The sequence below is a fragment of the Poecilia formosa genome, unplaced genomic scaffold (genome assembly GCF_000485575.1).
Source record: "Poecilia formosa unplaced genomic scaffold, Poecilia_formosa-5.1.2 Scaffold67, whole genome shotgun sequence".
In the NCBI taxonomy this organism is placed as follows: domain Eukaryota; kingdom Metazoa; phylum Chordata; class Actinopteri; order Cyprinodontiformes; family Poeciliidae; genus Poecilia; species Poecilia formosa.
In genome coordinates this window covers 2322970-2333957 of record NW_006800006.1, presented here as the reverse complement: position 1 = coordinate 2333957, position 10988 = coordinate 2322970, and the positions used below count along the sequence as shown (strand labels likewise).

At 38.7% G+C, this 10988-nt stretch overlaps 1 protein-coding gene across 1 annotated transcript in view; it reads right to left on the bottom strand.

Annotated features, from left to right (window-relative positions):
* Positions 1–10988, bottom strand: part of LOC103140052 (vertebrate ancient opsin-like) — a 69306-nt gene that overhangs the window by 57296 nt on the left and 1022 nt on the right. Inside the window, exon 2 of the mRNA XM_016672917.1 lies at positions 1349–1677. Coding sequence (XP_016528403.1) covers positions 1349–1677 — 329 coding nt within the window. The remainder of the gene's footprint in view (positions 1–1348; positions 1678–10988) is intronic.

The following is a 10988-nucleotide window of genomic DNA, read 5'->3' as shown; positions in this document are numbered from 1 at the left end:
ACTTTGTGGAGTTGTGGATCCCCCCAAGAGTACTCTCTGTGCCAATTTTCATTCCTCTAGCTCTTATAGTTTTTCAGTTATTTCGAGTGACCCGTTTTTCAGAGAGGTCGTTTCCATGGCAGCTATCCGAAAGGAAGGAGCCACGCCCACCAAACTTTGTGGAGTTGTGGATCCCCCCAAGAGTACTCTCTGTGCCAATTTTCATTCCTCTAGCTCTTATAGTTTTTCAGTTATTTCGAGTGACCCGTTTTTCAGAGAGGTCGTTTCCATGGCAGCTATACGAAAGGAAGGAGCCACGCCCACCAAACTTTGTGGAGTTGTGGATCCCCCCAAGAGTACTCTCTGTGCCAATTTTCATTCCTCTAGCTCTTATAGTTTTTCAGTTTTTGAGTGACCCGTTTTTCAGAGAGGTCGTTTCCATGGCAGCTATACGAAAGGAAGGAGCCACGCCCACCAAACTTTGTGGAGTTGTGGATCCCCCCAAGAGTACTCTCTGTGCCAAGTTTCATTCCTCTAGCTCTTATAGTTTTTCAGTTATTTCGAGTGACCCACTTCAATTTCTGGTTTATATTGCGAATGTGTGCAAAACTTTAATATTCCAGTAATAAAAAACAATAAAAATCACTTGTGAATAAGTTTGTTTACCCAATAAGTCATTATCCCGCCATCATCCTTCAACTACTTCCTGATGTTGTCTTCTTCTTCGTGGTTTGCACCAGTGGCAACATCCGGTTGTTGATCACATGACTCATGTAAAGTGAAAAAAAGAAAAGCGTTTCCATTGCAGTTTTGCAAAATTTTGATATGGCTGGAAACCACTTCACCCTACCGGCAAAACGTTTTATCTAAAAACAAGAGTTTTTTTCTTGGCATATTTCCTCCAAGGTTTCCCCCAGAAAACATGCTAAGCCTGATGGGGTAGATTCTAGGGCAGTCCAAAAGCAGCCCACTGTGTATTTGAGCTAAAAAATTTTTTAAAAGTTACAAAGATTTGGAAGTGCACAATCAGGTGTTATAATTTGGAAATAATAGCATGTGAGGCCAATGGGCAGGTGCAGGGATGGCACCCCCTACCATCCAGTTCAATAAGTCAACTCTAAGTTAGGTTTATAGTTGACGCATTTAACTGTCACTGTCTTTACTGTCACTAGTCTATATAAACCCTATTCAAAATAAACAACACTTAGCCTGGTGGGGTGGCAAATAAGGCCTGTGGGCCCGCCAGGCTTATAAAACACTGGGAGAAATCCTGTTTGTTAAGCAAGTTTATTTTCAAAATGTCAAACTGCGCAATTGAATTGACCATATAATTAAGAAAAGTAGCCATTGGCTGTCCTGTGTGACTCACCTGTTTAATGGCATACAACAGTTTCCCGTAGCAGTAGACGATCACCAGGAAAGGTCCGATGAGGCAGAACACAAACAGGCAGATGATGTAAGACATGTTGTTTGCTGTCTTTGCTGTCCAGTCGACTGAGCAGGTGGTTCCGGGACCCTCTGGACCGTAGTGGCTCCAGCCAAAGAGCGGTGGAAGGGTCCATAAGAGGGAGTAGACCCAGGACAAGAGGATGCCCAGGGAGGTCTTGCGGTAGTTGGAGGAGTCGGCCTCGGTCGGGGTTATCATGGTGCTGTAGCGCTCATAGGAGAGGACAGCCAAGGAGATCAGGGACACGATGCCTACAAGACACAGAAAGGTTACATGAATTTATTTTAAATTGTAGTCTCACCATCGCAAAAACACAAAATCTAAGTATTTTTGTTAAGTTTCTACTGCAACTATCTTAGGGTGTATTTACGGAAGCTCTATTTAGTCCGCTTTAATCGAACTCTACTTCATTTGCCTGGAAAGTTTGGTTTGTTTGGGGATGTGCAATCGAACTCTGAGTCCAATCCAAAAGAAAGAAGTGCACTGAAGAGGACTACATCGCAGAGCATTCTGGGTAAATACAACCAAAGCAAACATTGGATTGAATCATAGCTTAAAGTGCCTAATACTAGCACGAGAAATCTTGTGGGTTTTTTTACCAGACAAAAGACAAGTTCCAGTCAGTGTTTCCTTCAGTAGTTTTTGCTGCAGTGCCACCACAGGTGAGGAGGCGAACAGGTTTTTCAAAGGGTTTGGTTCATTTGTGTGAAACTTAACCACACCAGCTGAAAATGATGCAATTTTGGTCCCAAATCTAACCCGAAACTACCAGATTGTCAGATGTGAAAACATTCAGAGTTGAAACCAGACAAAACAAATTCACAAGTAACTTTTCTGCAAGATATAGGAGATTGGTTTAAGTCAATAATTCCTTAATATTGATGTAAAATTACTAGTTTCACACAAGAGAAAAATGCCTTGCTATAAGTTAAATAATCTGTTAATGGAACTAGCACTTTTTCCATCAACATTAAGGAATTGTTGACTTAAAATAACAGCCTATATTGTGATGAAAAGTTGTAAGTTAGCTTTATCTTATTTCAAGTGTACTAAGATATTTTCACTGGAAACTAGACTAAAAATATTTGGTAAGATTTTGTGTTGTTGCAGTGATGACAGCGTGGATTAACTTCAGACAAACAGCAAGCAATGGAAAACAAACGCATGGGACCAGCAGAAAGTACAGCAGACATGTTTTTGTTCCTCTGTCTGTTCAACTGGATCATAAACTGGAGACTGAATCGCACTGCATGTCAAAGTGCGTATCCTCCAACTGCCTTGAAAAGATCTCACAGCTCTCTCTGAAATAATAATAATAATAAAAAAATGCTGCCAGCATGGGATTTATGTTTCTTTTAAATTGGATGTGTGGTATGGTTCAACTGTTTCTAACCGGCCGGCATTTTTCATTCATTTTCTGCTGTCTGATCCCAGTTGTAAAAACAAACAATGGCAAAAAAACACTTTTCTCTCGGCTGGTTACGCAGAATATTTTCACTCTTTAGGATTTCATCATGTCTCTGGTTACGCAGCAGGTTGGGTGGGAGACAAAAACGCTTTTATCCGAGGGAACGTAATACAGTTGTGAAAGGAAATACTCTGACTAAATGAGACGCAGCAGCTGAATCCTCAGACGTCTTATTGTTTTACGGTGTGAAAACAAAATAAAAACCGCTGACTCTTTCTAGAACTGTCCCAGTCGCCGTGCCTGTGCGTTTTCATGCCACCTACTGAGAAGAAGTGTTGATCCAGCCAAAGAGTTCAATGGGAAAACACAAGACTGAGGAAAGATGTGATTGTTCTGGAAGTCTCACGCCAGCCTCTTTCCCCGAGTCATCACGGGTACATTCATCAATCTGAAGGCATTCGAACATTTGGAACTACTTGGGACACAAATTCAGCATTATTCACACTCAAACACTTTACGTTACAGGTGTAGAAAAAATTTTATTCTGTAGAAAAGTGCAATTCCTCATCCTGGGAATTCTGAATCGATTCAAAACACTCTTTATGTTCTACGTCACTGCCACTCCGATTTGAGAGTATGCTGCGTTACGCATCCACTCTGACACCGTAGAAGGTCGTCTCTCCAACTGCATGCATTTTGAATAAATACTTTTTTTAACTTAAGGAAAAGTCAGAAAGTTAAGCTGACCTAACGCTGGGGAATTAAGACGCATAATTTGATGCTCAAACCTATTTTTGTTTCAGTATACGGGTAAGCTGATGGAATTTGATGCATTACAGAACCTTATGGAAGAGTTTCAAACAAATGTATTTGTTTACGCCGTCAGTCACATCATTTAAACAGAATCTCTAGAATGTCTAAATAGAAAAACTAGTTTCTGAATCAAAAATTGTTTCTGAATCGCAAATCGTTCCTCAAATATTCGAATCAAAAGCCATTTCTGAATCAAATAGTGACACTAAAAATCAGAATCGAATCTGACACTGAAAGATTCGCATCTCTACTTTTCACTCCTTTTTTTTCAGAAACATATTTCATTTCCTTCCATCCTTTGCCCAGCTTGTCATTCCGGCGGCTCTGCCAACGCGCTGCTGTTCTGTTTTTGCTTCTCTGTGCTCCGCACCGCCACAACAAATTAACTTCACTTAGGTCAGGTGCTGCTTCTGCCAACACCATGTACATTTATAATCACTTCCTCTCTTGTTTCGAGCCATTTCTCTTCTCACCTGTGTGTGTGAGCGCGCGCGTGTGTGTGCACTGATTCAGTATGCTGCACATTGGCTCAGCGGTGCAAGGTTAATTCACTGGCGGCGTGCAGAGTCCACTTGTGGCAGAAGGCGGCCGGCTGCATGCAGGAACACACTCGCAGAGACAGAAATGGGAATTCGGAGCCGTTCCTCCTCAGAACTGAGGGAGAAAATATTAGCTCAGCCAGACAGGCAGGAGGAGAATACCAAACAGGAGCTGAGGAGAGGTGAAGGAGTCAAAAAGAAAAGAAAAAAAGTTGCAAAGCAGGGATTACTGCAAAGAAGAAGGTGAATTTTGTTGCAAAATGTCGGTTGCCAAAGTGGAGGATCTCACAAGCAGGAGGAGGAGCAGAAATCGATTTGAACGAGGGCGCACGAACGCACCGTCCTGGCACCTCGCGACGTCTCTCACAATGGAGGAGCATTGATCGCTGGAGGAAGCGTCGTAGATTTTCAGCGAAGACACAGTCGCTTTGTTACAGCTCAGTGCCAAGCATCATTCATCCAAACAATCAATTTTGCTTCTTCTTCTCTTTCTTCTTCTTCTCCTTTACTTTCTTAGATCCTCCCTCATTTTTCCCCTTCGCTCCTGTTTTATGAGCCCATTGAGGAATTTCTCTATCCTAACCAATGTCAGCTCTGACCAGGTCTGGCAGCTCTCACCGTCTTTCACATGCTCGCCGTTCCGTCTGTGTTTCAGAAAGGTTTCAGTTTGTTAATGTAGAAAGTTCTGCTGGGCAGATTTCAAGAAATTGGCTCCTTGTGGACATCGATCCTCCTTAAGCTACAGACTGTGGGTACAGTCAGAGCTCAGGTCCTAACTGACCTGCCGGGTTTCCTTAGATGGAAACTTTTTGAACTACTTTGAATATTTAATTGAGCTTAATGTACCATTTGATAACCAGAATCAACTGGAACTGATGTGCGATTGAATTGGAATCATTTTTTATAAAGTGCCTTGAGACAATGTTTATTGTGTCTTAGCGCCAAATAAATGAACGAGTAATGGAACAACTGAGTGTTTTCTTTCACTGTGATTGTTGCACAGTGAACGATCACTGTGCAACAATCGACTCATAAATTAGATAAATTCAACTCATAAAATTTATGAGTCGAATTTTAACACGACTCCTTACAAGTGTTGAAATTCACAGCTTCTTGTTGAAAAAGTGAAAGTGACAGGAATTAATCCCATGGAATAAAAAATGAATAAAATCAGGGTTTAAGTTCATACCGAATGAATATTTTGATATCCTTTACAAAATGCACGGTCAAGTTAAAATTTGTTACCAAACTATAACATTTTCTACATTTTGACAAATCAAAACTTTTATTGCAATTCTATGTAAGACAAATACATGTTGGCGTATAATTATGAAGTGAAAGAAAAACCAAATCTAGCTTTGATGGGTGATTATCAAAATAAACCATCGTAGAACAAACATCCAGATAAAGAGCTCCGCCTGCTGCATTTGACTATAGCTCTTACATTGACTTTTGTTAGTCAATAAATTGTCCCAGAAGGTATTGCAATAAACAATAGTATTTTCATTTTAAGATAATTTTCAAGTAATACAAAGGCAACGACATAATAGTACAAGTACACCCTGTCAAAAGGTGAGAAACTTTCATTTCTAACTTTAAACACATTTTAAATATCCAAGATAAAACACAGAAAACAACAAATAAAAAAGATGCTTAAGCGTCTGTAAACAAACCTGCCCTGAAGACTTTTTTCATCCAGTCTTTTATAGAAAGAGACATTAGAAAGCTTCAACTTTGCAGTTTGTCGCCTTAAAATTGGGCTTCTGTCTCTTTAAGAATCTCCTGCTCTTTCCAACACTTTGCCTTCAGGAAGTCACAACAATCTTTCTTCCACGACGCCGTTAACAAACATCCTTAGGAGCGTTGGATTGAGAAGCAGTAACTATGATGAGCTCACTAGAATCGCAGTTCCACCAGGTGTTTGCTAATTGCTGACTGGGGCGGGGTTGCTCTGTGAAGCGAATGCTCAACTAGATACTGCGGGTCAGAGGAGGAGCTTCGTGGAAATAGTGAAACCAAGCGCTTAGGTAACCCCAGATAGTTGAAATTGGAGATTTAAGGATTCCTCAAACATGCCTTCAAGAATCGAAACACTCTCCCTTAAGCAATTTTCAAATTGACTGACCGTATCATGTTCTTCCTCCTTAAAATAAGCTAAAGATATTTTATATAGATTAATAAAATAGAAAGAAATGGACCCATGAAATTAGAGATGTACGATATATCGGCACCAACATTGGAATCATCATATATTAGGCATTTTTTAACATTTCTTTATTGGTCCAATAATTAGAACGGGGCTGATATGAACAACCAATGTTAATTTTATGTTGTTGCCGTCTGTTTCTGGTGGGGGTTGTTTCCCCAAAGATGTTGAAATGGTAGTGCAATATACATAATATCAGTAAACTGCATATAACTGCAATAGTAATTTAAGATATCGATATCGGCCCAAATAGTCGTATTGGTGCATCCCTACATAAAATGTATGTTCTAGGCCTTTCTTTATGAAAAATGTGCAAGATCCTTTTAATATTTCAAATCTATGATTTACTGCTGAAAAAATATTGAGCGCTCAAGTTAATGTTGAGCAGATAAAGATAAATTATCTTTGTGTTCATCACTGGTTTGCTATATCAGATGCTTGCAAAATTGATCAAGTTTGTGGCTGTAACGTCACAACGTGAAATATTTCAGTTTCAACACTTTTGCAAGATGAATCTCTTTCCCACTAGTTCAACAAACATCTAAAATTAAAAAAAGATTTAGAAGTTCTGATGTTTACTTAGTGTTAGACTTGTGGGAGGATAGATGCTCTGAAAAGCACCAACCTACAGCCGATTATCAACAGAGGAATTTCAGGAACTCCAAAATATTTGACCACAAAATATTTTTCAAACTTGTAAAGAAACAAAAAAGAAAATAATATTGACATGTTTTCATTTTTGATCAATGAATGTCAGGATTTCAAAAGAAAGTGAGCACAAGTGCTGAAAACAAGACCAGAGAAATATTGAATATTGAAACTTACCACAGATTCTCCAAAGAAAAACAGTTTTAAAAAAAAATCTAAGATTTTTTCCCCCTCCCCAGTCATTTACTTTCCATATTCTAGTCCTCGTTTCAGTCTAAGTCACAATATTTTTCAAACTTTCCTGTAAGGAATACGATTCATTAGTTAGAATTAGCATATCACTGCCACGTCTGCTACATTGATTTTCTACTTATTTCTAATATTATTCTATATTTACAAAAGGGTAACGAGTGGCCCAGACATGACTTTTGATGCTCTTACAGCTTTTTGTTACTTTGTGAGCATCAGCAAGTCTTACATGACCGTTTAAGTAAGTTTCTGCCTACCTGCTTTTCAAACACTTATCAAATACATTTTATTACGGTATTTGAATGGTGAATGTGTTTGAAATAAATAAAACTAAAAACTAATATGGCTGTGGCACAGCAGTGGTGGTGCCTGAACATCTGTTTTTAAGTTGAGCCACATTGCTTCTTCGTAGTTCATGTCCTTATCAGATGGACATAAAATTGTAAGAAAGGTTGACGGTTCACTGAGGTTCAGTAAAATGTGTTTATTTATTTGTGCTCATTTTCTTCCAGGAATCTAGAATGTAATTCAGAGATGCACCAATCCGATAGCATCTCTATCGTCCCGATACTGACAAAAAATTCTAGATTGGTTTTTGGTGTCAGTCATGAGGGCAGATCTATTTAGTGTAATCCTATGCTTTGTGCTCTGAGCAACATCATGATTTATTATTTATTCTACATTATATGTGGAACTCCTAATTCCACTTTCTGAACCATTTGAAAGTTTGTTGCAGTTTACTTTTGAACAAGGTAGTCATCCTTTTGTTTTTGTCAGTTTCAGTTTACTTATTTATTTTACATTGTCTGTTTTACTTCTAATTATGCTGACTGAACAAATTAAGGTTGTTGTTTTTACATGGTTGACCAAGCTTGTGAAACTGTTGGTGTATTTACGTGTGAGATAAGTTTATAATTTAGGCCGTGTTTCAAAAAAAAAAAAAAAAAAAATTAGTCAATTCGGCTCGGTATTGGCCGATTCTAAACCTCAGATATCGGTACCGATATCTGAAGTGAAAAAAAAAAAGTAAATTGGTGGGTCCCTTTCTAAAATGCTGTCTGATCAAACCTGACCTGAATTATTCAGACTGCAGATTCCTTTGAAAAACTTTGAGACAAACGAAGTCTTTATTCCTTTTGTCTATCTTCTTTTTTTTTTGCAGAACAAAAAGAAGGAGCACAGGCAGGGTGCCATTCAGCTACAAACTCCTGGTGATCAAATCATCTCAGGTTCTCTTAAAATCCAACTTTTGCCTCGTAAAAGTTGCTTTAGGGTTTATTAGCGATTCCTGCGCAGATGTTTTTCCACCCGATCTGCCTTACAACTGGACAACTGTTGAGCAGACAGAACCGAACGCAGAGGGGAATCAAGTTGATACAAAATTCATCTTCTCCTTCTTGCCCTCCCTTCTCCTAAAGCCTTCCAGACTTGTGTACAGCCTGTCAAACATCCACTGAAAAGCAGTCCGACAGAGCAGCAAGAGGGGAAAAAAAAGACTTTGAGAATCTTATAATGTACTAATGTCAGAGAGAGAGAGAGGAGAAATTCGAGCTTAAAAATCAATATCACAGACTGCCTGCTCTTCCAAGGTTGTCTCAGTGGAAATCTTTTAAAGAAATCATAAGAAAAAAAAAAACAAGAAAGGAGAAGTGCTTAAGACCTTTAAGGCAACAAGTAAAGAAGGATAGCAAGTTATGTTTTTAAAAATTAGCAACAGCACATATATAATTAACTCAAAAAATAAAAAATAAAAAAGGTAATGCTCGGACCAGGGCCACTGCCAGATCGGGGGTGGCCCGATGGGGCCCACATGATCAAATTACAACTGAAAGTCCTAATAATATGCCTTTATATATTAAAGACATATTATAAGACATATAAAGACATATATGTCTTTATATGTCTTATAAAGACATATGTCTTATAATATGTCTTTTAGATGATTTATTTTGCGCTGGGGAAAAAAGTATTGAAAAAAAATGCAGGAATAAATAACATCATGTTATAAATAATTCATGTTATGATCAACTTTGTTTTTTTTTTCTTTTTGTTGTTGTTGTTTTTACTGGGATTGGTTATTTACACCAGAAATGAGTGGAAGTAGCTCAGGTCACAGAAGGTAAAACTTTATGGGAGCTGAAGAAAACGTAGAAAAGCAGGAAAAGTGTTTTGGTATATTATTAAAAAAAAACACACACACATCTTGGTTGGTTTACATGAAGCTATTTAAAAATCATTGGATTTATAGACTAGACTAGAATATACTTTGTTAATAAAGTTGGCTGCACAGTGGCGCAGTTGGTGGAGCCGTTGCCTTGCAGCAAGAAGGTTCTGGGTTTGATGCCCGGGCCCGGGTCTTACTGCATGGAGTTTGCATGTTCTCCCTGTGCATGGTGGGTTCTCTTTGGGTACTCCGGCTTCCTCCCACAGTCCAAAAACATGATCTTAACTTCTCGCACACAAACATGGTGTTTGACCCTTGTGGACCTGACCACCGATTCCTCTAAGCTGCCACAGCATCTCTGATCTACAGCCCAATGAAGTTCTTTGACATTTCTCTTTTCCATTTCGCCACAGTTTTTATATTAATGAATGTCCCACAATCAGAGTTTCATCATCATTCAGCAGACCTGAGTTATAAGGTGGACTGACGTCTTTTTTTTTCTTTTTTTTTTTTTTTCATATACAAGCTTCAGAATGCCCTCAGTGGACTTTTATTCAACCGGAGGAACTGCTAACAGGTCATCACCAGAGCTAGCAGCACGCCGTGCATTATCACCGAAAACAATCCGTTTTCCTGACATTCCTGATGACTTCTCTGAACAAACAGGTGACCGGAAACGAGTCGACCGTCTGTCCATCAGCTGCATCCACAGTAGAGGTTTCTACAGTCTCAGTGGCTGCAGCGACTTAATGCATTAAGCTGCCAAACATTGCACAAACGATCCCTAAACGGACCAATTAAAACAACTCTGCTGGATTAGATTAGGATCAAGTCTGTCACTGAATCTAAATTTGAAAATAAGAGTGGTTTTTATTAAGGGGAACTAAATTAGTCTGAGGTTGATTTGGATCTTTAGCTTTAGGTTCTGAACTGGAACCGTTTTACACTTTGACATAAACTCAGTTTTTAACTGAGGCACCATAATCCTAAAGTTTAACATGGAAACATCAGAGATTTTTGCCAAAGAGTTTCAATTCTGGAAGGTTGATGAAACGAGGCAAAAATGATATAAATAAATAGGATTTTCTAAGTTGTAAAATAATGGCTGAAAAAGTTGCTCAACAAATAGTTCAAGACATAAATTTAACACACTGATCTCCAAGTCATTTAATCACCATGCAGAATTGTAAACGATTTAGAAAACTTCCTGTAAATTGTAAATGTATTTCTTTTACAGATTGCATCCTCCTGGACAACTTCTGGTTTTGTTTAATGAAATTAGTCAGTGGGGGCGGAGCCAGGCCAGGCAACACTTTACACACCAGCGAGACGTCTGAATAGTTCGTGTTTTCCTTAAAAATAATAATCATCATCATCACTGTGTTTTTTTTTAAACTCCACTTAACCAGTTTGACTTTTTATGAAGTGTTCCCTGCTACAGATGACCGAATGACAGAATCCATACGTGTGAACTGCAGAAATTCACCGCTTATGCATCTGTTTTTTTTAAGATATGAAAATCAGCGCTGAGCATG